Source organism: Rhipicephalus microplus, chromosome 1, assembly GCF_043290135.1.
Source record: "Rhipicephalus microplus isolate Deutch F79 chromosome 1, USDA_Rmic, whole genome shotgun sequence".
In the NCBI taxonomy this organism is placed as follows: domain Eukaryota; kingdom Metazoa; phylum Arthropoda; class Arachnida; order Ixodida; family Ixodidae; genus Rhipicephalus; species Rhipicephalus microplus.
In genome coordinates this window covers 144,915,125-144,942,709 of record NC_134700.1, presented here as the reverse complement: position 1 = coordinate 144,942,709, position 27,585 = coordinate 144,915,125, and the positions used below count along the sequence as shown (strand labels likewise).

General features: G+C 43.1%; 1 protein-coding gene across 2 annotated transcripts in view; it reads left to right on the top strand.

The window, feature by feature from the left end:
• Nucleotides 1–27,585, top strand: part of LOC119177828 (neural cell adhesion molecule 2-like) — a 196,620-nt gene that overhangs the window by 132,051 nt on the left and 36,984 nt on the right. For both annotated transcript variants that reach the window (XM_075887458.1, XM_075887457.1), the window contains exons 2-3: nt 24,248–24,573; nt 25,622–25,796. In XM_075887458.1, the coding sequence (XP_075743573.1) occupies nt 24,248–24,573; nt 25,622–25,796 (501 nt within the window). The remainder of the gene's footprint in view (nt 1–24,247; nt 24,574–25,621; nt 25,797–27,585) is intronic.

Sequence of the window (27,585 nt, the reverse complement as noted above, 5' to 3'; positions counted from 1 at the left end):
ATAAATGTCAGAGTCCCAGCTGGAATCAAACCCAAGCATTGTGCGTGGCAATGAAGTATTTTACCACTGAGCTACGCCAGGTCTCAGATATACTTTTGATATAGACGCTAATCTTTATGAAACGTCAATAGTAGTTGCAGTGCTGCCTACCCAATTTTCTAAACATTACATATATACTCCTTTGATACAGCCATACCTTCGGATTAACGAAAATTGTGGTTGGTTCCCATGCGCTGAAGTTGATTTACGTAGCAGTGTCCAGGGCCACCATACTGGCGAGCATCAATGCTTCATATCAGCTTCTGGTGTTGCTAATACGCATGTTCCAGTTGGCATCGTTGCGCAACTGGAAAGAACTGCTTTTATAAACATCTGCAACTATTCAAAATGAGTCTGTACGTACAACATTTGTACAGAAAGCGTCATTTAATGATATGTCGCACAACAAAATAAAATTGCAACACGGTCATCTTCTCTCCGCATGCTTCGCATAACGTCAATTTCTTGGGACGTGGGATCTGTGGAATTTTCGAGGTCGATGCATTCGAGACCACTCACAATAAAAAATATGAATGGCTCGCTTATAAATACGTATTGGGAGCGCTTCTCTGGGGAGGCATAGATATTTAGAAAGGCTTGAACAGTCAGTAATTACGCGAAACCTGGTTTGTAGAGAGGGCAGATATGCTTAATGAATAAGAACAACATTAGCGACTAACTTAGGAAGGCCTACACAGGCACAATGCTTAACGCTGTACACAAAGAAGAGGACGTAATTTGTAAGTGGGTCCTCCACAAAACAATATACATAAAATTTTATTATTGTGCGGACATATATGTAACATGTCATCAATAAACCTCTTCTATGCAGTCTAAATCAATCATTGTTGATGCGCTTGAGCAACCAAATCGCACGTAATTCCTTCGATGCAAATATACTGAATGTGAGAACACCAATTAGGATTTGGAGTGTATATAATACCAAAATACTTGAATGATTCTGCCTGTGAAATAAAGTACTGGCCGTACGTCATTGCAATTCGCGCAGGAGAACTCAACATAAATGACCACGATTGTTCAAAGAAAATAGCTTTTGTGTTTATTATGTTTTATTTGAGGTGCAGCAAGCACAGGACCAGGTTAACTGGCGGAACATGGGAGAAGCCTTTGTCCTGCAGTGGACGCAGTCAGGCTGACGATGATGATGATGAACGTGATGATGATGATTTGAGGTACGGTTATGTAATCTCAGAACTGCATTGGTCTTGATTAAAGCCGATCATTTAAATAACTGATTTAAATACATTTGGTGCGTCATAATAAATTATATCAGATTTTACTAATTGAATTGTCCTAATGGACAGTCATAAATGTCTATTCATGACAACCCAGCGGGCTTGTAAGGTAGCTGACAGGCCGAGTTTGCGGTAAAAAACTTGGCAGTTAGCTGGTTGGCCAAGTGCCGCTCGATTGAATAAAGTCGCTTCATTCAATCTGCTCATCTTACGTAAGAAGGCATAAAAAGAAAGGGAAATGGAGATATTCAGAGAAACAAAGGGAAGAAAACTTTACGAAAACAAATACAGAGAATTCAAGAAAGAAAAATAAAGATAAAATTGGCTACATATATAACTGATGCGATATTTGGCGGAAGAGGTAAATAGAAATAAGCAGAGCCACAAGCACATAAGAAAAAAATATAAGAAACACTGGCAAGCCTGCGCAAAACACGCAGCACAGTCCCAGCGAAAGCCAGAACAGCATTCTTTACAGAGCCCTTTGTAGACTATCTTTGTGCAACTAGTGCACATGTAAGATATCGACTATACCCATGTAACTTTCAGGAATAAAGAATCATCGGATATGCCACTTTTCCTTACTCTGCAGATAGGTGAGGCACGCGATACACATATGCAAGGAATTATGGGTACGTTATGCTCTGTATGAGTGATGAAGTATGGCTTAGTCTTTTGCATTGGGTCGGGAGCATTGAATGATCGGCTCCGTGCGAAATTCACATTGTGTGATGCCTCGGTGTTATTTGGCTCTTCTACGATGCTATATTATATGTCTTAACACCTGCGTTTCAGCGATGGAGTTTCACGAAGCAGCGTGGCTCTGTCATTACTCTGCGGCGATGCTGAGGTTCCATGTTCCACTCCCATCAAATCCTAGAATCTTTTTTTCAGTGCATTTTTTTAAATTTTTTATCACAGATTAGAAGTGGACAGCGCCAGTGATGGCTCTGCCGTATGAGTATGGTGCCTAAATGGGCTCTTGTTGTGATCTCAATACAGCTTTCACTCTAATAAGATTTACGCCTCAACCACTGTTACTGTCATCGTAGTCATCGCCGAGTGGACGGAAGGGCTGCTTACCAATGGCTATGTAGGCAGTTAGTGGAAGCAAGGAATAACAGTCACCAGCAGTGGTATCTGTCACGCTGGTTGACTCCGTTTCTTGATATTGGAAGCGAGGTTGGGGGCACTGAATCTTACTCAGTGCTACAGACGGCCATGTTTGACTCACGATTATGGTAGGAGTAGTTGACTTTCCGGGAAACCTTTAGAGGCGAAGCTCTTTAAGGAGTGGGTCTGTACAGCTTCGAATGTATGTTGTACTAGTAGTAGGAAACCACCAATGGCACATATCCGCTCTAGAGCGGGTGCTACAGAGGAATCGTGTTACAGAGGAATCGAAATGGGAGATGTCAGTTCTTGGAGTGTTCACTAGATAAACGAACGGACGCATGGACGGATGGACAGACAGAGTAGCAGATGGAAGAACGCGCGGACGTATGGTCGAATAGACGCACGAACGGACGGACAGATGGACGGGTGGACTCACGGACAGACGCACGGACAGACGGACGGACGGAAGCAAGAACGAATGGACGGATGGAAGCACGGACGGGCTGTCGGACGCTTCGCCCCACTCATCATCATTGACTCCGTGGATATGCTGTTTTTTTTTTTTCTGGTGTCATTTTTCGTAACATTGTGCGATAGCTGTTACGGACACCAGCGGCGGTGGTGGACAACTACACCACTGCCACTTTTTTTGCAGCTTCTGCTATAAAATAGAAAGAAGTTGATGAAAAAAAATGTAAGCCAGAAAAAAGAGTGAATGAGACCACCGCAAAGCTCGGCAATTTATTCTGGCACAAAGCCATTAGTGCAAAGCTCCCTTAACTATTTTTATGCTAATGAGACGTGGCTGATTAAACCATTGAACACTCGCGCCTACAGGTTACCCTCCCTCATTGACTAGCGTTTGCGCGTGCAATGCGTTCATAAAACATGCGTTTTTGATGACATCTCACGACAAAAGAGACAGGAGGATATTTTAAGCAAGTATGTTTCTACCCATCTGGCGGTGTCATTGCTCTTCCTCAAAAGAAGGCAATGACGCGGGCTTGTTCTTGCTCACTGCGGGAATTATCCTTGTGCAGGTGCTGGTTTTCTTCACTTAGAGGAATTACCTCGTCTCTGAGGAACGCGATTACCTCCAAAGTGTCGAGGAGGAGACGGCGCAGAGTGGTCAATAATAATAATAATAATAATAATAATAATAATAATAATAATAATAATAATAATAATAATAATAATAATAATAATAATAATAATAATAATAATAATAATTATTATTATTATTATTATTATTATTATTATTATTATTATTATTATTATTATTATTAGAACTACTAATATTAATATTATCCGTGTCTTGAAGAGCTAAAACCACCATATGATTACAAGGGATAACAAATAACAAATTATTGTGCATGTCCAGCAATCTGGGACATCGAGTAGGGCTGTAAAGCTCACCCCTAGGGGAAACGCCGGGCGTACCGCTAAGGGAGTTTTCTTCATAAAATGATTACTAAGCAATGTCTTGTTTTTTCGCCGATCGCACTTCCGGCGTTTAATGCTGACAACGTCCTTATGCCGTACAACGCGATTAATTTTGATTGGGCGGCTAGATTTTTTCCCGGGACATTTCTGGTATCCATTGCGAATGTAATTGGTGATTTTTGAAAAGCTAATTGTAGTGCAACGATGCGTTATTCGTTAGTTGCACTCTAGTGGCATGTACGGTTGGAAAACCTGTCTTTTAGTTTACAATTTCGTTGGATTACGCTCCATAAATTTTCTCTCTGGAGAGCTTTCCCAGCTCGATAGTGCAGTAAAGCAGCATTATAGGGTTCAAAAATTCACCTGTCGGTAAATCGATGTCAAAGTGGACGTTGATCATGGTAATACCTCAACAAACCTCTGCTGATGTGATGTACACTATGATGTACAGCGTGAAGGTCTGTACACCACGTGGTGTGAAAAACGGTGAACTAAAAGCGATAGCCCGAATCGCTGGGTATGTTTGTAGAAAAAAAATGGTTGAACGTTGCCTGGTTCACTATTTTATTATAAAAAAATGCTCAACAACAAGCTACAGTCGTTTAGTAGGGATAAGCTTATGGAGCAAATATACACTTCAAACATACCCGTGTAGTCGACACCATCAACTCTGTTTACAGCAGTTTTGTTTTTGCGTTTTTTGATATTATCCCAATATCGCCCTCTGAAAATTTCTGTTTGTAGTGTAAGCGACGCATCGCTGATCCCATGCGTGAATAACGCTTCTTTGCATCTGTGTCGCTGCGTACGTAACAGCATATTGAAAGAAGTTGGGTTGCCAGTGCGGGGGACGCACGGTGCTACTAGACGACAGGTTTGAACGATCGAAGAATTAAGTTGTGATTGTGCTCATTCAAAACAAAGTCCCAGTAGCTTTGGCGCTTACTTCAGCATTACGAGCCCTGTGGCGGAAAAGAGCGCGGGAATCATGATGCGAAGAGTCAGAGCTAACGCCTTCCACACCAACAAGTACGTGCAGTTCGCGCAGCGCGGTTAACCGCGATCAACATTAGTTTTTGTCTAAACGAAACAAATGAATGCGCCTATTATTCCGCATTTTGCTGAATAATCTCGGTTCAGAACTGGCTGCTTTTTTGAACCATCACCTTATTACTCACGACAACGTCATTTTCGCGTTGTAGTGCTGCAAATTGCGGGAATGCTAAAAATTTGACAACCAATATTTTAGCGAAAAGAACTCTCAGCTGTAGTGAATGTAACTGCAGACATGAACATAACTTTTTGAGTTCTGTTTACATTTTTGGAAGCGCGTTTTTCCGTTTGCAACAAGTGAATGCACCTGTTATCTTGAAATGAAGAACCACAACATTGGGAAACACTTGCGTTCCCTATAGTTAGACCTATTTTATACGTGAGATTGCTGCAGAGCCATAGGATAGGCATTTCTTGAGTTCCTAGAATTTTTGTGCAAAGGGCCCCGTTACAAAAATAAAGGGGGGCTGGTTCTATGCAGGTGTGGTGTGCTGACATTGCTAAGGAGCTATTTTTAATTGAGGTACGAGAGCTCATCGTAACATTTTCAAGTTAAAAAAATAGCTCTTTTAGACACTAATAATTACTATGTTTAACTGTGGCAAGCCTGTGTTTGTTGTTATAAATCCGAAAACTTGTTCGTCAGATCATTTTTCTTTAGAGCATACTGCAAATGAAACATTGGAAAGCAGATCATAAATGGGGTGTGTTAGTGGAAGCTATGTTGAGGATAACAGTATTGAATGTCCCGAAGGTGAATTATTTAGACAAATAAAAGCGAATGTAGGGAAGTAAAGACTTGTTCACAGATTTTCTCATTAAACAGCAACCACCTTGTTGTTTTTCTCGTTATTATACATAATATTTTAGTGATGCCAAGCTTTCACGGTACAGGAAGTGTAAAGATGGGCTTGTATACGTCAAGTGACATCTTTCGATTGTTCTATTTAGTAAGAGCAAGCAGAGAAGAGAAAACTGATATGGCGCAGAAAAGTCAACGTTGACGTGAAACGCCATTCACAATGCGACAATTTCTGTACACCCGAATGAGTCTTAAACTCCCCTTCTCTGTTGCTGCGAGCTGTTTATTCAATGTACTGACCGTAAAGATCAAATCAATAAATCAAAGAGATTGTGCTAGAGCCTTGTCAAGAACCGAAGAAAACCAGCAGAGTGAAACATCTCTGCTCGACTGGTAAAACGTGACTACAACATATGGAGACGTAACTTAAGAGAGGAAAGCCTCAGAAATGAGGATTCAATTTTTCGCTTTACATGCATGAAGTGACATGAATCAGATCGTAAACAGTGATGTCTGGCCTAGCAAAATGAGCCCCAGTTAGCGCGGTATTTTTTGTGCAAGAGATGAATCTAATATATTTAGTGGTAAACAGCAACTATTTGATCTATAAAAATGTATCACTGTTGCGCATGCGCCTGCATGTTGCGAGAAACAGGCATAAATCATTTGGTAGTTTGCGCTTGTAGTTTTATTTTCTCTACATGTCTCCCCAACTGGGACTCCGCCACAGGCTTCTGATTGTCACAAGCTTCAATGTGAACTCGCTGCAACACAGTGACATGCATCACTGTTTATCGAATCTGGAAAACGTAAAATGGGCAACGGAGAACCGCGAAACCAAAAACAGCAAAAAACGATAATCCTGGATGGGTTCGTAATATTGATGAAAACAATATTCAACATAATACTTATTATTTTCTTTTTACGCTTTCTTTTAACATATGAAGTATATAAAAAGTAGCGTTCGAAGACTACATGCAGAAGCGTTGCAAAAAGTGCATGCTTCGATATTGTAGCCTTAGCTGTGTTGCCACCCAAATTCGATGCCAAGTATAGCGTTGTAGTAACGTGCGGCATACACTGAGTACCTCTCTGAATCGATAATATTTCTTGACATTTTCGCCATCTATTACATTATTCTTCTCATAATATGTTGCAAAACAGCATCTAGTATCGTAGTAGCCGGTGGCTACTGCAAGGTCAAGGCCCGTTCTTGCAACAACCACCTCACAGGAAACTTGGGGCTTGAGGCAAAGCAGTACGCTTCCTAACCTCCGTATTCGCAAACGCTCCTTCACTCAAGAGCTTTCCTCGACTTGAAAAAGCCGATGGGAGCGCCGTCTCTTGGCAGAACAAGTCACCGCATATCGGCAATATTCTGCAGCAATTCTTGAGAAGCACAGCGTCAATTTCAGACGAGCAGTGGTGCAATGCTCCACTCAGTCAAGTGAAGGATGAAATTCGAGTCGAGGAGCGTTTCTGAATACGGGAGTAAGCGTACAGTTAGCAAACAATGAATGGCGCTGACTGAGAACAACTTTAGTTCAGTGGACATATAGATTGCATACAGCTATAAACAAAAATAAAAAAATGACAATTAGGAATATTAGAAACAGAGTCACTTAATGTTAATTGCTCTAGTTATTCAAACTTTCCGTGTGATAGAATTATTAGTTCTTCACTGAGATTGCGTTTGCCTTATACTGTTTTTGGTGAACACGCGTTTATTATAGAGAAGTTGCCGGAAGGCATTGAATGGCATTTTCGCATATTGCATCATGCATTTTGTTGCGCAAACACTGCGTGTCAGACTCAACTATTCTTCTGCTCGCCAAAGCACCGACTGCTATGCGGATATCCAAATGAAAAAAGAACGCAAGCGAGTGCACTGGTTGTGTTGGCCGCTTTGTTGACACGCAAGGATCCGGGGTAAACAGGTGCCACGCAAGATAGGCGGCGTGTGTCGCCCGTCACGACTGACAGAGATAAGAGGATGAATGGAGTCGGGCAAGCGGAACCCACTGACAAAATCCGCGCAACCTACACGTTCCCAGCTGCCCCCTTTTGTGCCTTGACAAAGTGTGCCCGTAGACGTCGTTACTGGCCCAAACTTCCGTCTCCTATGCACTGCGTGTACACAGCCCCAGTCCTTGAATACCACCGGCATCCTGACATGTCTGGAGCGATCCCATCTACGGAAGAGATAGTACCGGAGAACTGGCGCTTGTAGCTATCAAGCAAACGAGCGCGCAAATGCGCCGGCGACCAAGCAAAACAAAGCTGGTGAGCAAAGATCCGTGAAATACGGCAGATGCGTGCATTAACCGATCCTCTGAGTGGCGGAGAAAATCTTCCACATTGTGCTCAGCGACAGCGGACATAATTTAGATGGTGTAACACTCGTATTGTCAATATTTACCTGCTGTGATTTTATAAACCTATGAAAGAAGACCAGAAGATATGCATCTACAGTATCAATCAGTTTTCGTGTTGGCGTTGGAATGATTTATGAACAAGTGCGCCGTGCTCCTGATGTTTACATATAATATTGTAAAGTAACCGCAACTTTATCATAGATCGAATCTTGGCTGCGGGGCAGTTTCGATGGAGGCGAAAATGCTGTAGGCCGGTGTGTTCAGATTTGGGCGCACGATGAAGAACCCCAGACGGTCGAAATTTTCAAAGCCCTCTGCTACAGCGTCTCTCATGATCATATCGTGGTTTTGGGATGTCGGCCTCACATATAAAACAATCAATCAATTTCAGCATCTTTTTTTTTTGCACTGGCTCTGTGAACAGAACAGGCGTTTTGTTAGTCCTATTATTCCTCCTATGTCATATCCTTCATCTTGTGCTTCGTTCCCAAAACGTGTGGGGCAAATTCTTTGGCGTGGCTCTGATGGGAGAGACCATAGAATGAATACGTAGAAACAGACAGAAATGAATAAAAAGAGAGATGAGAAAAAATAACTACATATCCTGTAGCTGCCAGACAGCGGTTCAAAAGCACACTAAAGGCAAAGAATAAGTCGATCTTGATTAGCGGTTCGCAAACCTCGTATAGCTACTTTTCTACCAAGGAAGTGCTTATTATAAGATAAAACCAAGTTTTTGTGGTCCACATCGCGTTAGTCCAGTTCAAGTTGCTAGCCTCTATAGGAACATTTCAAGTCTCGGTTGCCGTGCACAACGTCGGCCGGCTTTACTGTGCGGCCACCGACACTAGTTGCAGCAGAGTGAAAGTAGTGGAAGCTTAGCAGCAACAATCGTCATTGAACAATTTCCTGCTATGGCCTCTGAAGTGGCAGACATTTTTGGTTCACTTGGGTAGCACTGTATGTCATGATCTGTCCAGTTTAACCATGCGGAAATTGCCCTTTTGATCAACTCGCAACATTCCCCCTTTTAACGTCTTGTGGTTCTTTTTATTTGTTCAGGAAGGAAACAGAAATGAACAAGCAGCATTTTATTACGTCTCTATGCACGTAAAGGTATTTGTTTAGTACAGCTTGTACGATTACTAGTGGCTAATGGTAGATGGTAACTCTGACGTAATCGGAACCATTTTGCGAAAGTCCTACTCGTAAAACAGGTACCCTCGTGCATTTACATTGTTTGCTTGGAAAGTAAGGGACTGCTGTTGATAATATTGTCATTTTAGACGTTGTCATATAAGGATATTGCACTCTGACGTCTATTTTAATTTTACTGTAGTGCTCCTTTAGGGCATTGCGACTTCTTATGGGGCTTCGCGCTAAAGAACGAACAGAAACAGACAAGGGCGCCCAGCTCCGCATTTCCTACGGGCTTGACAGCCATAGTTAGAAGCAGCGATAATTTTTTGCCTCTTTCGTGTGCACTGATGAATTATAATTGTCATCTCTTCATATGTACTTCTTTTTCCTTGTTGCAATTTTATCTTTTTTTCTCATTCTTCCATTTGTTCTTTCCTCACTGTAAGTCTTGCTTTCTCGCTTTATTTTTGTCCATCTCAACCATTCTCATTCTTTTTATTCCAAGTTTCACTCCCCCTTCTTCTTTCCCTCCTCGTCCTCCAAGCATCTGCACTCCACTTCTCTGCCACAGTTCCGTGCTCTACTCTATATTACAAGGCTACCCTATTTGCTTCTAGCTTGCCCGTGTAGCTAAGTGGTTTAGCCACTTGCCTTTGGATCGTTGTTATGGGGGCATGAATTGAACCTCGCAAAAGCTTTTCAAGCCGTAGTAGTTAGAGGTAAATCTCCTTGTGACGTATCCAAATGACGGACCGAATCAGTCTTCTCCGCCGCGAACAGCCCAATACGTGTACATACGTCACTGATTTGTGTCCTCCGTGCTGCGTCCGGGGACCTGGCGGACACAAAATGTCAAGCTCTTTTTCGCATTTGCATTCGCGCGGAATAACACTGCATATTCAGCTGAGGCTGACATAAGTTTGGTGACAAGCACAGTTTTTTTTTTTTCGCTAATTTGGTTTCGCAGATTTAGCCGACATTGTTTTAAAACTTTGCAGGCGTTTTCCCACACACAACCTAATTTCGACGCTGCAAGCGAGGCTAACCAAGTTCGCGCATAGGCTAAACTGAACAGTCTCAGATGCAACACATTGGGAGCAATAATTCGAGTAGAAATGCACAGACATGCAACTCTAGTCAAAATCAAGGTACCGTAGCGTGACCTGCAGCCTTGTTCCCGCTGATATGGCTCACCGCATAATGGTGTCCTCTCGTTCTATGCGAGATCCCATGAGCGACAGCAACTTAACAAACTATTCCCTTGACACTCTCAGCAGCCTCCTGTATTCTTCGCTGTTACTAGCCAAACGCTCACGGTACAGTTCATGTTGCATATACAGGCGCTTATTTGCAATGTAGTTTTTTTGCCAACAATATCTTTTTGCAGAAAACAAGAGTACTTCATTATCTAATACTGGTAACGGAACAGCCATTACAGGTAATCGTTACTTTCTTTAGAACTCTATCTTCAACGTAAAATCTGCCACAAAGACGAAAACACGACAAGCTGCTTTATTTTTCCAAGCAATAAATGTGTTTTTGACTTTCAGATTGCTTGCACAATCTAGAGAAAGAAGTAAGAAGTAATCATTCACACAATATGACATCTGACATTTGGTGGCACTCGCGCTACCGCATATCACCGAGCGTATGCCCTGCCAATAGAGGGGCTCAATAAGCCTACAGCTCTGAGGCACCATAACATACTTCGATGTTTTGTATTTGTGCTTTTATACTAGAGTAGGCGCACAAAAGTAATTTTAAGGACCGTAGTGTTTATCACGCTGCGCTGACAGTGCAACGCAATGCTCAAAAAGGTAATTGCTTTCAAGGCTTTGCTAAGACACCAAGGTGGTGGCATCTGCCAGTCGCTTTGCGTTCTACACCTTATCACATCCGAGACAGGTGCACATCTTTCTCCGCGGGCGCGCACACCTTCCTTCGTTTTCGAACTGCCAGATGGCGCTTGTTGCAAACGTGCCTCGATGCGCTTGTTCGCCTGCGCTACACGCTCGAGGGACTAACGCACCGCCTCCAGAATACCATTCACTGATCTCCTTGCGCAGAACATCAAATAAACGTTTCGTTCACTCTCTCTAGACGCAAGACTGTCGTCTTTTGACGACATATGCAGTGTAACATGCAGATTCGGTGCAATTTGTTTCTTTCCTCCGGCGCATCCGTCTACTCACTCCGTTCGTCGTCTTGAAGCGGTTTGCAGCCGAACGGGCGGGGAGAAGTTCTTCCGTGGAGAAGTTCATCATATGGACACACGTATAGAGGCTAACCTTGACCAGCGTCACCCTTGCGTCACCTTCACTTCCTACACAGTTGTGAAAAACACCTGCGCTCTCCTTTGACGCGGCCATCCACCTGTCCGCCTATGCGTCCATCCACTCGTGCGTTTGTGTGCCCATGGGTTCATTTATTCATCTATCTGTCTATTTGTCTATCCCTCCATCGGTCAGTGAGTTTGTTGTAGAGGGCTCTGGTTTGATGGCATCCCACCGCTGCCACCAGTTGTAAAGGACTCGGCGGGGATGACATCCTGCCGCTGCCACGATATGTAAATAGATGGGTTAGGCGGGTTTCTTTATGGTAGTTGGCTACCCTCAGTTGTCCACATAGCCATTTTTCACCAGTGAGGAGACGCGTTTTTCTCCGCAAGAGCGTTTGTAAGCCTGTAGTGCTCGATATGCTTATTCTTAACTTTAGTGACGAAGCATCGCTGCAAAGGTTTCTCAGCTACTCCACAATTATAAAATGGGAAGCATTTCTTAGCGAACTTCGGTGACATTGAGCGTATCTATCTATCTATCTATCTATCTATCTATCTATCTATCTATCTATCTATCTATCTATCTATCTATCTATCTATCTATCTATCTATCTATCTATCTATCTATCTATCTAGCCGCCTACGACTTCTAGCTCTCCTGGCTGTTTCGACAATGATATTGATACCAAACTTGGTATCGCATAACATTATTGCTTGAAGAACTCATTTGACTAGTCATAACATGAAAAGTTTGACATGTATGTCATGAATGTCATGATTTACATTTTATGGTTCTGCAGCTGTTGCGGTGGTATCGTTCACATGGCATGTTGCAAAACTGGTATGGTATGACATGATTACAAGCCGAACACAAGCGACAGACCCTCACATAAAAATCATGACATGCGTGTTATGTAACAACATGACTACATTTCACGCTCATGATGCGCTCGCGGCCGTTTCGCTAGCTTCATTTACACCAAATTTTGTATTACGGGACGTGAATGGATGAAGAAGGTATGACACTGGTGCAAACATGATAATCTTGAGATGCGTATTATGTAACAACACGACTACAAGGTACGCGCATGTTGCTCTGGTGGCCGTTTCGCCACCTTCACTTACACCAATAACGGGACGTGAATGGATGACGGAAGTATAATACTGGTGCAAATATGATAATCATGAGATGCGTGTCTTGTGAGCACATGACTACATGCCACAGTCAAGGCACCAATACATTTCAACGTGACGCGGCGCGCGTGCTCTTCGGCGTTCATTTCGTCGCGTCACCCTGGCGTTGCCACACCAGGCGCCGGTCCTGCTATACATTCGCACTCGCATGCCGCACTGCGTTGCTTTTACGCATGCGCGTTTCAGCGCGTCCGGCAACCGTCCGTCACGAAAACAGAGAGATGCAGTGTTGTGTTGGTAACGCATCGGCACGATATGCAGCATGTTGCATTTCACGCCGGTTGCCGCCGGGCCGTGCCAACGGACGCTTGTCGTACCTGGCGTCAGACCATAGAGTGCTCACGTTTTGTTAACGTAGCGTCGCTGTGCCCAGCTTGCGCGCGCGTCAACGCTACATGGGAGTATATTGGGCCCTCATGATGTGCTTTTGGCTGTTTTGCTTGCTCCACATATACCAAATTTGGCGTTACGTGACGTCAATGAATAACGCAATATATGACTGGTGCAATTATGATAATCCTGACACGCGTGTCATGTAGGAACATGACAACATACTACGCTCGTAGCGTGCTCGCGGCCGTTTTGGTGGCTCCACCTATACTAAATTTGGTATCACGTGACGTGAATAGATGACGGAGGTAAACGACACGTGTAAACATGATAGTCATGACACGGAATTCATGTATGGCATCATTTACCTCCACCTCATAACGCTGTGCTGATTTTAAAGGGACATATCAACATTTCTCATTCGTGCTTCGCCTATTATCTCTTCCGACTGTGCGAGGAATCATCCGCTTTTTCATCTCCTCCTCGAAAACCTATTCTACCCTATCGATCAAGTGTCAAGGAAGAACACTTAAAAGGCAATAGACCAATAGTCTTCAAGGGGCTCTAGTTGAGTGCAAGCCTTCTCGTAAGAGGTTAGATAACGCTCTATATTTCCACCTTGTCTCAATTTATGGATTCTCGAATTTACTCAAGGCCCCCCTAAACGCTCTCTTGCTCTTCTTGTCTCTTCGTTTTCTTGCTCTGTTCTCTTCTTCCACTCCTCTCTCTCCTTCTCTCGTTCCATTTTTTTCTCTCTCGTTCCAATTTTTCCTTTCTTTTCTTTCTCTTTCTTGTTTTTTTAAAGTCCCTACTGCATCTTTCATCTCCTCCTCACTGGGTTCTCGAACAATCCACCTCTAAATCTGTACCCTCTTCATTCATTCCTTCGTCTACTTCAATACTTTGATCCTTACTCGCAGCCAAAAGTTCATCTATCAGCATTGACCTCAACCTCATGACTGCAGCTTTACTTTGGTTCTTCGTCTCACACCTAATTAGGCAATTCTTCTAACTCACTCAATACTAAAAAATATGTGATCTCCCTAACTCACACTTAATTCAGCTTCTATTCCACTAACACTTCGAAAATGAAGCCTTGAAAGTAAAAGCAAAGACGAAGTATTCACCACCACACTACACCATGTGGCAAGGTCCATCTCACCGCTGCCAACCAGTAATGATGAGCTCGGGGTTGATGGCATCCCACCTCTGCCACCAGTTGTGAGGGAGTCGGAGATGATGGCATCCCACCGCTGTCGAACAGAACGAGATGGGGTACGGCGGGTTTCTTTATGGTAGCTGGTTCCCCACCTTCCTCCACATCGGCGATGTTCGCCAGAGAGGAGACGCGTTTGCAAAGGCAGAACGTATGTTTATTTATAAGATGGAAGTGAAACGAAACTGTACAGTGTTTCAGTAAGTATGTACAGTGTTTCAGTCAGTCTTCGGTTTTTATAGCCCATCGTTTCTTTCTGTAAATTGCTGCCCAGAAAGGCAGTGATCACTGTTGCCACGAACCAGGTGACGTTAAATCTCAGTGACTCACTCACCAGAAAGGGTGCAGACATTGAACCACTAGGCTGATGAGGAACAGGGGCGGAAATGTCCAAAGGGTAACATGAGCGCACCACACTATGACGCACCCAGCCCACGTCTTGAACACATCGCAGGGTGAGGAGGTAGAGTTCGGTGGAGGGGGAAAGTTGAGCTCCTCTCTGGGGAAGATGGCCGCTGACACGAACGTCAACAGCAGTTCATGGCTGCGTTTAGGTACAGTGTTCTAGAACCTTCTGGGACACAGCAGTTCAGGTGCTTCATTATTGAGAACTGCTACTGCGACGCCATCCACGCTTCCGAACCGTCAGCGCTTTGTCACGGCTCAGCGTAGGCGACAATGGCTCAGTTGAGATGTTGACTCCATGAGAACTGCATCAGTGATGCCGTCTCACGCTTTTCGACTCCACTCAACAAAAAGGTTGTTCGCGAAGCTACCGTCGAGTTCATTGTATCCCAGCCACAGCGAACTGCCGGGGCCACCTGCAGGACAGCGTCGTGTTTTTTGCTTCCGACCGGGTGCTGATATGGGAGTGAAAGCATTCTTGCAGACTTGTGCACTCTAAATGGCGTCTGCTAATACGAACTGCCGGGCCAAACGTAACACCGTTCCTCTGCTCATCTTTTATACTAGTCGCCTACTTCTAGGTTGACATTGTGGACCGTAGGATCCAAATTGGCCTACTCGTCATCATCAAATTCGTACAGATGCGTGGAATTTTGTTGAGTTTGTCTTTCTTTCTATTCCAGTCTTCATTTCTTCTCTTTCTGTTCTCATTCGCCTGCTCATCAAAGTTGCTGCATGTCACGCCAGACAAATGGGTCCCAGTGTTTTGGGAGTGAAACAAAAGACGTGGACAAAAACAGCGTTTGCAGCTTCAAAATGGCACCATTTATGATCCCCGTTAAGCAAAAAACGCTCGGCGTTAAGGCTACCCTGTTACACAAGGCTGCGCAATAAAGACGCAAAAGCATGGCATACGGATGAGGTTCACATAAACATGCAAACAAACTGGCTTCAATACATACCTTCTCTCCGCCATTGTGGCTTTTACTCAAACCCTCTAGTAAGATATTTTAGTAATAAAGCGAATGTCTTCCGAGTTATCCTAAATAAAGCCAAGACGGTGTAAAAAATTATCCGTATGCAGTTTGACGACGTACGCCTGATCAATAGAGGGTGGTGCATAAACTAACCTGGAATTCATGCTATGGGAAAAGACTTCCAGCACATACCAGCAGCACATGTCATACCATACAATCACTGCTTGTAGTGCCTACTTTGATTTTCTTGCGTCCGCGCTTGCGAAGCTAACTTGAATCACAGGTTCAGAGCGCTGCAACTTATGCCCGTTCCGCTGCTCGATCTCGCCACTAAGAGCGAAAACCTTCTACTAGGTATTGCGGCTCTGTCCTTAACTGCACACAAGTAAGCAAAATATGAACATGGTAAGAGTAAACGCCCAGTCGAGTCACGCAATGAATCAAGCAACGAGCTCCTCTGTCAGAATCAGAGTGAGACTTGTCATTTATTCGGGCACCCTTTCTTAATAATACATGACTAGCCGACGTTCCAAGAAGGCGAGAAGTATACACTGTGTTTCCATGGAAACCCTGTTTCGCGAGTTTATTTCTGTCTTTCAGCAGTTTTCTTGAGCGTATGGTAGCGTGATTCACTAAAGCTAACCCCCGTGTTCACAAACGCCCATAGACTCGACCTTCGCTGTTCACTTGACAGAAATGAGCACTGCGCCACTGCTCGGCTGACAAAGACGCTGCGCTACTCGAGAATTGCAGCAGAATATTGTCTATATGCAGTGATTTACCCTACCTATAGATGACGCCTCTATCGGTATTTTTCACTTGAAGGTGAAACATTTAGTGAAGAGACGTTCTGGAATACGGGAGTAAGGCCTCATGACCCTTAAAAGTATGTATTTTTGTTTTAAAACCTATACAAGATTACCTAATAGTATACAGCGTGGAATAAAGTATACAGCGTGCTTCATAAAGTAGACAAAAACACTTTTATTTTGAGAAAAGAAGATTCCTTGAGCTCTTTAGTATGGGTGTGACACACTAATATGGGTATGACGTCATCTGCCACGCTTAAAATTAGGCTTTACCATCTAAAGAAAGTCATTTATATTTTAATTTTTTATCATATGCAGTCCCTAAAAACTATGTTAGGTTAATGCAATAAGACATCGGAATAAATACATTGTGATATGAGACTCGTTGTACAAGCAAAAGGATACACTTTTGCAGCATACGCAATGCATTGAAACCAAGTATAATTTGGCATGTAGCTGAACATGACAGTTATATGCAATCATCGAGGCCATAAGAAAGCACTCGAGGTTGCTTGAACTGCTTTAAATAAATGTGGCTCACTAGTGGTGCCTATATACGTTGCTGGCGCCGGGTGTCGCCTGTGAACCGATGGCACTTAACGACGACAAAAACGACCACATATTCGTCCTCTCATGTGGCGTCACATTAGACACCACCGCTGTGGTTCTTTTTGCAGCACATTCTTTCAGGGACGAAGACTTTCAGATACGAGCTTTGTCCCTGCGATGTTCGTTGTCCTGGCTTCCACGCGCTGGGAACGCCGGCCGCAAGCGCGCGGATTGTAGGTGGATGAGGAGAACGATCATGATGGGTGCACTTGTGGCACGCTCTTCGTTTCGGTGTGGCGCCCCAAAAGCTGCAAAACGCGCTCAGTCCGACCTCTTTCTCTCATGGTCATGGAGTGCATTTTATTATGAAGCAAAATGAAAAAAACAAACAAATAATGTACGGGGGTTATTGATTCCCTGGAGCTTCACCTATTCTTCGTGTTGTGGTTTGTTTTATGAGGAATTTGGTTTTCAAGCCATCACGCGAACACTTCCGCAATATGATGGAGAATTCCGCTGAGCTGAACGTACAACAGGCGGAAATTGCTTCTTCGGCAAAGTCACTTCTTATTTAGAGAACTCTGATCTTCTCCGGAAGTTTCAAATGCTAGCAAGAAATGAAGAGAGCACAAAGTAGGTATTCCGGCTCAAGTATTGCTGTGTGGTTCCTCATTTTTTTTAGCTCAAGGTTTGTGAATGTGCTCCTTTTTTGTTTTTTGGTCCCAGCATTTCTTTTGTCCGTGTTGTTTTATTTTTTTTTCGATTCACTATACTATGAGAGATAAATTGATGGAAAGCGCCTTCACGATCAGCCATCGTTTTGGCACCTCGAGAAAAATAATATTGAGCTCGAGTTCGGCAGCGATGAGCATTGCAATAGTTCTTGGGCTGCAGATATTCGACTCGGGTTTTACTCTTTTTTGCGTGTGCAAGAATGGAATGCTTTAGCGCTTCAACCAATTGCCGCGGGCGAAGGCTCCTTCACTTTGGCTGTCGCGGAAAGAAGAGCATGATTTGGTATTTTAAAAAAGTGCGTAATATTTCACGAGGAACTTCTGCAAGATTCCTAAGTGTGTGCTTTTATGATTTTTGTCTGAGAAAGTGTGGCAAAACGGCAGAATGCTGTGAACTTACTCTTTCATCTGGCAAGGTATGTGAAGTATTTACTACAGAGAAAAAAAAACAAAAAATTGCACGTCCGTTATGCTTCCACATAAGTCGACTCGAAAGCGGGAACTATTTGACTCGTAGTTTTTTTTTTGACACCAAGGACTAATAAAAGATAACAAGAGCACTCATTTTTGGCGCCGTGGTTTTCCGCCGCCCCCGACATCCTTAATCACTACTACACAAAATGAGAAAAAAGCGAAATCATTAAAAGATTCAGGATAGATCTGCACTCCAACCAGAACCCTGTGCATGGGCGCCGAAAATCGTACCGACGACTCACGCCGGTACTTCAAACGTCTTTGCAAACTGACTCTAGGAGGTTTGACGTCACAAAAAGTATCACTTTATACAGCCGGTTTAGTAAAATAGGGACAGCAAAATAAGGACCAGGTGCCACACCATGGCAACTCTAAAACTAGTGGATCATTAAAATCTTTCAAACTATTACAAAACCTGATTCATAAGGCTTCATTGTCATTAGTCACCGCAACAGCAAAGTGAACGTAATATCTTTCAGATGTTTAGCGGGAAGCGGACTTTTTCACCGAATAAGGATTAATGGCATAGTGGGTGCTTTCCTGCTTCACAGAAAATTCCGATGTCTTAATGCGTGGTGAGTGCAATACAAGTGTCTGTGTAATAATTTTCTCCAGGATGCTTCAAAAAAGCGCAATAAATGCCACTCATCCAGCATTTGCGAGTCTCTCTACTTACTGCCCACACAGACTTGAGATTTCAAGCTAGTTACAGTAGAACAAGCATTTACACGCCACAATGTTTGCTAATAATTTGATATGACTTTTCACAGGGGACGCTACCAACTACATTTTGACATTACGAAATTGACATGGTGTTGGGAACTTTGCACGACCTACATTTAGTGAGGCGAGCAGAGCCAGCTACTTTGTTGTTTGTGTTCTTGGAGTTAACTGTTTTAAAGTATTTCTGAAAACAGACGTGTTTTCAACCTACCGACGTAGAGATCAGTAAAATAGACACGTATTGTACAGCAATATTGGTTCATAGTTCCATTCACGGGGTGTTCCGCAACCTGTATATTTGAATGATTGATACGGGTGGCTTAGCGTCCCAAAATAATCATTTGATTATGACAGACGCCGTAGTGGAGAGCTCTGAAAATTTAGACAACCGGGGTTCTTTGGCGGGCACCCGAATCTTAGCAAACAGGCTTTCAGCATTTGTGCCTCCATCGAAAATTTAGCTGGCGCAGTCGGTATTCGACAAGCTGTCTGGACGCAGCTTTAGGAGACACCGTGTTGGGTCAGTCGAAAAATGAAAATGAATGGGGCACATTGCACTTTGTCGTGAAAGTCAAGATGAAAAATGAGCTTTTGTCTTTGCACTTTATATCACAAGGGACTGTTTCCGCCGTGACTGTGCGCATCATTTTAGTCTTTTGTATATTAGCTGTGAGACAGACTCAGCAGCTTTCTGCGGCCAGTTCAGTAATCATCGGTTGTAATTCGTCACCTCAGCTGTGGCTGTCACGAGCAAATCGCAGTTTACTAAGGAATTATAAATACTAGGGCTGTGGAAACCTGCTATAAACAGTCACACACACACACACACACACACGCGCACACACACGCCTATATATATATATATATATTTATATATATATATAAAGAGAGACAAAGAGAGAACAAGATCTATGCAGTCGCCCCCCCCCCTCACCCATCAAAGGACGCCGATGAAGAAGCGGATGAGGAAAGCTTGTGAAGGCTCATGTAGGTGATAATATTCTGTATACAATACACGGCCAACAGCTGGCTTAACAGCTCCTCTGCAGCAGAAATACGCGAACTCGGTAAGACCTTGTCAGCAGCAGCTCTCCGAGCAATCAGCAAACTACTGTATCAGCAGTGGACGTGGATGACAAAGATCCCGCCATATCTGGCACCCTCAATATTTCTTGTCATTGTGGCTATTCGTTCCGTCAAAACGCCCTTTTGAGATTTAGTTGTTTCAAGTTTTAGGAATGATTGTTCGCACTGAGAACAGTTTAGCATTAGAAAATTTTTGAGATGCTGCGCAGTGAGTCCTACATAATATCCTAATTTATTAACAAAAATCACGTATGTTAGGTCTCCAAATAAAATCACTCCCGTGTATATGTCTAGGTAAACAAGTATGTGATGAATAAATTTGGTAATTAAAATTTGACAGAATTCTCCTACCATGGGAATTGATTTTATGTGAAGTTCGTGGATGAGATATGGCTGTCTTGTTATTTTTCATTTCGCGACACGTTACGAAGCGGCAGTGACGATATGAAAAAATACACTCGCAGATAAACGTTGAACATGTGCATACATTTTTCGTATACCCAGTTGTTTAGAGGGCCGTAACGATGCTAATGGAAACATAAATACAAACACAGAAGCGGTATGTTGATATAAAGCACTGGTGTTCACGAGTATAGCCTTGGACACTGCTACATGAATAAACTTAAGCGGATGGCGCCCAACCCTAGTTAACGTTAACACAACATGATGAGTGTATAATAGGCGTACATATATGTAGTGTTTAGAAAATTGGGTAGTCAAGACTGCCATTAAAGTTGAAGTTTCACGAATGCTAGGGTCTAAATGAAAAGTAGTTCTGAAACCTGGCGTAGCTCTGGAGTAGGATACTGCTTGCCATGCAGAATTTTAGGGTTTGGTTACTGCTGGGGTCCCGACATTTATTGTTAGCATCCATCGCATGGTAAAATTTTTGTTTGCGCTCGCATTTTAAAATTAGCCATGCCTTATCTCACCATTACTGGGTAAATATAAACTACCAATCACCAGTGGGGCATACTTGTATACTTGTGGCACATACCCTCCTGCAGGTATGTGCCGTAGGTCTTGTGAAGAGGGTTTAAAGACATACGCGACGAGATTATCACTAGCGTGATTTGTCATCACCTGTGAGTAACATTCATCATCTTCCCTTACTAAGTTTACTTACTTAAAATAAAGGGGGTGATCACGAAAGCACCCAGACGTAGTCGGCTGAATAGATAGATAGATAGATAGATAGATAAATAGATAGATAGATAGATAGATAGATAGATAGATAGATAGATAGATAGATAGATAGATAGATAGATAGATAGATAGATAGATAGATAGATAGATAGATAGATAGATAGATAGAGAGATAGATAGATAGATAGATAGATAGATAGATAGATAGATAGATAGATAGATAGATAGATAGATAGATAGATAGATAGATAGATAGATAGATAGATATAGTGATGCTCAAAGTGGCCGCGGTACGCAAAGAAATGCTTCGCTATATTAATATTCAAGGAAAGAAGTTTGGCCAGAATACTCCGAATGGCAGAAGAAATTATACCAACTCCCTTAAAAAACAGTATCAGCGCGGTTTCAGCAAAATATATTTTTTGTACCTTTGTAAGCACATCTTGAATATTTCACGGGGGCATTTTCTGTCTTCATTGAAAAATTTGAAGAACTCTGTGAAAGAAAAAGTTTTTCATCGTTAGGTTTTGGTAGAAGTAAAAAAATAAAACGAGATATAATGGAGACGATTGCTATCTTGAGAGAACATCAACTGAAACAATTGATCTTCCAAGTTAAATTGTGAGTCAAGACCTCATTTTCACTTTTTCACTTATCGAGAAGCCCATAAGCGCGTTGGGAAAGAGGTCAGATAAGAACAAAATAGCATCGCCACCATTTTGCGGAGTTACTGTTTGACCTGAGAACCGGGAAATTCAGTCGTCTTCTTTAGGAACAAGGCTTGCGTTCTGGGATGGCGTGATTGCGAGTCGTTATTCTCCTGGTTCACGGTCAAAACGAGCTGTGTAGTGTAGCAACCATTACAAATTCATCTCTTCTATGCAGCTCATTGTGCTCCTTCCTGCGCATGCTTTAGTCTCATCACTTCAGCTTGCCGTTTACTACGCATCGGATGTTACTGTATGTGTAGTGAAGTACTGTTAGGAAGCCGCATACTACACATTTGTAACATTGTGATAGCCGCGAGCCTATGGAGTGTGGCCTCAGTGGCTAGTAGCCCACTTAAAGGCATTTTTGGTCAATATGTGTCTGCGTAAGCCCTAAACACAAAATATATTTCTTGAGTCAATCTGAGTGAGCTCCACCTTTTCTTGCCGAGAAGCGGTGCCATATAGTCATCTCAAACACTGCTATGAGCCTAATAACGTCCTCACATTGATACTCGAGTGCATTCAAAGATATCTGCCTCAACGCACCAGTGTTGATGTTCCACCTCTATATAATGCCGGAACTACCAGGAAGGGCATCGATCTTCTCACCCCCAAACAGATCATTTAGAGGTGAGAGGGTTGTGAGAAGTTATTCATGAACTTGTCAAGTGCAGCGGCGATTGCGAAATACATTGCAACAGTTCAGTAGATTATCTAGCTCCAGCAGGCCGACAAAGCAGCATCGGTAATTGAGATGACCCGAATAGTGACTGCACAAGTTATAGCGCAAGCACCATAGATTCAACTCTACGTAAATGCAGATTGTCATAACATACTGCGTAGATGACACCAGTCATTGAGGGATATAATTTCAGTCAAGCCACCCGTTCCCGCCTCCATGTCTATACTAGTGAATATCTAATAAGATTACATCGCTTTTTACAGCCAGCAGGAAAATGTTCGGCAGACATAGATGGTATAGCAGAGTTAACGCGAAACATAACCCACTGAAAACGTTCACAGACAAAAAAAACGCAGGAAGACTAAGAGTGTACATAAACAAAGATCGTTTTTCCTTCCGCTGTCGTGCTGACCTAGTAGGTTAAGTACTAGGAACTAGTTAGAACTTTAAGGAACAGTGAAAAAGCTCAAACCAGCGAAAACAAGCACGTTCTGTACGCCGAAACCTAATTAACCCAGAGGGGAAGAATTCTGAACATCGTATCAAAGACATCAAGAGAGAAATGGAAACTGGTAGAAAATACGTCCGAAAAAGACTCTGTGGCTATTAACCGAAAAACATTGGCAAGGCAGACAGGCCTATGTGAAAGCAAGAGCTGAGAGCTCAGTCAGCGAACAAAGCCAAAATAAAGTTTGCTAACTAAAAAAAAATAAGCGAAAGAACTTGCGAACTTTTTTTTGCGGTAAAAAGTCTCGAGACGTCTTACGAGCAACCGTGAGAGCCTAGGGTATTCATGCATGAATTAGTCACGTCTGGTGGGCTCTGCGATTTTCGGCGCTTGCGAGGAAGGCACAACGCTAGCAACCTCGCCCCAAGAACCGCATAGTCAAGATTACACAACGAGAATCCTCGTTCGAAGAAGTGCAGAAGCCCGCCGGTCTGGGCAATAAATTCTCATTTGTAGCTGCCACGTTCTTATTTCGAAGAATACCGGATGGTCGCTTCCATCTTGTTCTCTTACGCTGTGAATGCGCCCAACTACAACGCATTTTCGCATGGCTACTGGCCACAGGCCAGAACATAAGCAGCATGGCAAAAAGTTCATGAAACATCACGTAGTTGTAGTTAATCAAAAAACTATCTTCCACATGATCCGTTTCTTGTTTTTTTCGTTCAGATGCGCATGGGGTTGAGAAAAGAACAACCAATTCGAACCACTCGCTCACGTGGACCGTGAAAAGCTGTGGAGGGTCTTACTTAAGCGTATTGGCTGAAGCTGAAAACACACGTGTTCTGCGCCCTGCTTCATACAAAAATAAGGATCAACTTCTGAGAAAACTTGAAGCAACTATAGTGCACACCGCCTTAAAGACGAGAGAAAACGATGTACCAAACGTGAGCCGTGCTTATTCGGTGTGTCTGTACATGGACTCAAGACGGTCGCGGTGGACAGGGTTGAATGTTTCGTTATAATTGCCGAAAATCAACGTGTTTTTATTCTATCTTTTGTATTCCTCCACGCAGTAAATGAAGCCTTATTATAGTAGGTTAGTTTGGTGCCATGCGACGTGTTCTTGCGATAATTTCAATGACACAACAACTAGCGGACATTACAGTGAACTTTTCACAGGAGTATTGTGTATTTTCGTGCGTACGCAAAAATACTATGCTGCCAAGTCTATACCTTTCCCTCGAACACTCGTTTCGCAGGTACTTCCAAGCGCCTCATCGTGCGCGAGGGCCATCAGACGGAGCTCCCGTGCGACCTAAGGGACGCACTCTCCAACGACTCCCTGGCCTTCGTGCACTGGTACCACACGGCTGAACGGGAGTCTCACAGTTCCGGTGGCGCGGGACCCTCTCTAGGCTACGGTTTCCGCGCGGCAGCAGCAAGCCGCGAACCCATATACACAGTGGACTTCGGGCCGGACCCGACTGTCAGCAAGGAGGCCATCTCTAGTGGAACCGTGGGTGGTGGCACTATGGCTTCCGGCGCTACGAGCTCCGCGGGAGCACGAGGGAACAACTTGTTACAGGTAGGCATCGTTTATGGCTATTAGAGGAAAGAGTGTGTCATTCAGGGGCGCGTATGGTCCTACAATTTATGTTGATCTATATCCCTGAGTTTGAAGTTCCATGCAGAAAAAGAAACAGCCTACACTACCCTAAGGAATATAGTAACGAATTAAACCATTTCAATTGCTATTGATACATTCTTGTTTGTTGACAAAGTTATTGTTTTATATCTATACCTCAGTATTTTTAACTATGTATAGGAACTAACTCGGATATCATTGTTTGAAGTAAAGCGTAATAATTTTTTTTGTTTAGAAGGTACTATTTCAATTGAAAATATGGGATGTTTTTTTTTTCTATATTCAGATGTTGTGCGGGTTGTTTTAAAAGTATAATACTGATTCGATCGATGCGTTTGTTCATTCGTACGTACAATATTTCAGTTATGGAATGTAATTTTACGTCCTTGATAAATTACCCACCATTATAGTATTACAGGAACAATTTTTCTTCCCTCGAAAATTCTAGCTGTAATAAACCCAGAAAATTGATAGTAGAAAACAAATGCAAGGTGGCTGGGCCAAATTATTAGCTCTTTTGATGACTCTTTTGATCTATCAGAAGAGCTTTTCCCACTAACACATGCACTGCCTACCAACTTTGCACATTATATTGCTGAACTTTGATGACCACAATGGCTTAAGTTGGCTAAATGTTCTTGTCAAGTTTTGTAGCTGGTCCCGACGAAAGTTCAGAAAATGCCCGTCTTGTGCTCCATACAGTACTGTTGGCCACATCTGACATGTGCCCCCCTCCCCTCAAATCTAAGAGGTCCCCCCCCCCCCGCAAAAAATGTTAACGCCGCTGGCTTTATGCAATGTCTTTCGGCTAATTACTTCATATTTGAAGGCATGCCCGTGTGCGCATCGAGAATACGACGGGCCGAGGTCCTTTTTTGCATGCTTTGGAGGCATTTTGGCTGCTAGGACGCTGTGGCGGGCTAGTTGGAGAAATATCTTGTACGGCACCTGCATCAACACTTTTTTATATATGCACGTGTTCTTGCAGGTCAACCGTTCAGCTGGCCATGGCTGGGTGGGTCGGGCCTATTTCTCCATTATCGGCCACCCGGCCAGTCTCAAGGTGAACAGCGTACGCTTCGAGGACGCCGGTCTGTACACGTGCACAGCCGTGTTTCGTGACGGTGCCCGAAGAAATTCGACGGTGCGTCTTCATGTCGTCGGTGAGCTTAACTTACGCTGTCTACTGCGAACACGTGCTACGCAGTTATGGCTTAGATTGTTTGTTCGATTCATCTTGCATTCCAAATAACAACAAAATCTGTGTAGCCGCAACTAAGTAGGTAATTAATATGGTGACACTGTGGGTGAACTCATAAGGTGCTCCTTCGTGAACTAAATAAGCTAACATTGTGAAGAAAGTCACTGGAACGCTAAATCAATTCTCTTAAGTTTCTCAATATACGATGGTGGCCTATTAGAATTGTTGTAGAAACATTAAACGGTAACCCGAGGAACAAATCAGGTACAATATGTACCTCTTCTAATTGAAAGTTCTGATACGGGCAGCTGAAGTCCGGAAGTTGTACTTGTGTTCATGTGACACTTAGCCTTATTCTAAACAAGAGTTATTAAGTATCAACGCAATATTGCGAAGCCATGGATTTGTTAAGATAAGGGGCTGGCGCAGTGAATGCTACAACGGGGATGCTCAGGAAACGTATTGCTCATCTTAACGCTAATTAAAGCAATCACAAGAAACCTTAGGCTTGGCTGTCTGCTAAGTAATTAACGTAAAAAGAATAGGTTTTCGTGGGCCAATCACGGAAAACTCACTTCTTCGTGAAATTTGATAATTGTTGTCATATTCAAGCTTCTGACACAGGCACAAGCATTTATTACCTTAAATTCAGGACTGTGGTATTTGTATGTGTTTGACCAGTCAGATCTGTGCATCTGACTTTCTGAATGCGTCTGCCAAATAAAGAATGCTGTGGAATCCATAACGATGTTATTGCACGCATTGGAAAGAATTTCAGACACGTAGGTTGTTTTATATTGCTATTGCGGTAACACTGTTCATCGTAAACCACACAGGACGTATCTTCACATGATGGCCTTTATCATCCTCGGAGAACCACCTTTGAAGCCACAGTTTTGCAGTAGTCTATAGTACTAGTGTGACCTCTATAGTACTAGCAGTGACCTCTATAGTAGTAGCGTTATGACTATACAGCTTCCGAGTTGCTCCTTTCCTGATTTCTCAACGTGAAGAAGCTTTGATTTCTCTAGATTGCTAGCTCCAAATGACTAATCAGCGTGACAGGCGCAGCCAGAAAGAGAACGCGTTGTTTATGTGCAGAACAAAAGTACACTATTTTCTCGGTGCAATGGCAAATTTAAAGAAAAATGAGAATAATTAACACGTGTTTTATACCATCTTCACAAAAAGAAATAACTTTCCAATATGTAAGTGTGCTCATGTTTTGGCAGCTGAAAGAAATAATGCTCCTGTCTGCGAATGAGCATGCTTCGTCTTATACCGGTGTCACACGCGCACTTTTAATCGCGGTGAGTGTCGGTCCGGATTAACGACGATCAAGATTACGTGCTGCTACACGGTCACTTTTAATCACGATCAGGCGTGATCGGGATCAAGACTATCCCGATCCGCGCATCGCAATCTATCTCAGAGATCACGATTTTACTGCTGTCTGCACCCCCTAACTGAGCTTGTTGAAAGCGCAATAAACAAGAAAATTGAGCAAAGTTCAATAAAAACGCTTTAAAACAGCTAGATGTTTATAAAAAATGAAATGGTAAACTGTGAAACTTGAAACAATATCTAAAGTATTGCATATTTTAGGATTCGCATCGGCCACATGTAGTTACGGGAGAAGCGGACGGCAAGCAGATGACAAGCAGTCAACCGTTGCCTTCAGCGCTTAGTTCAACTCTCGCACCGTCGGAGCTGCTGGAGCACCTCGAAGCAAACTGATTATGAGTGTCACA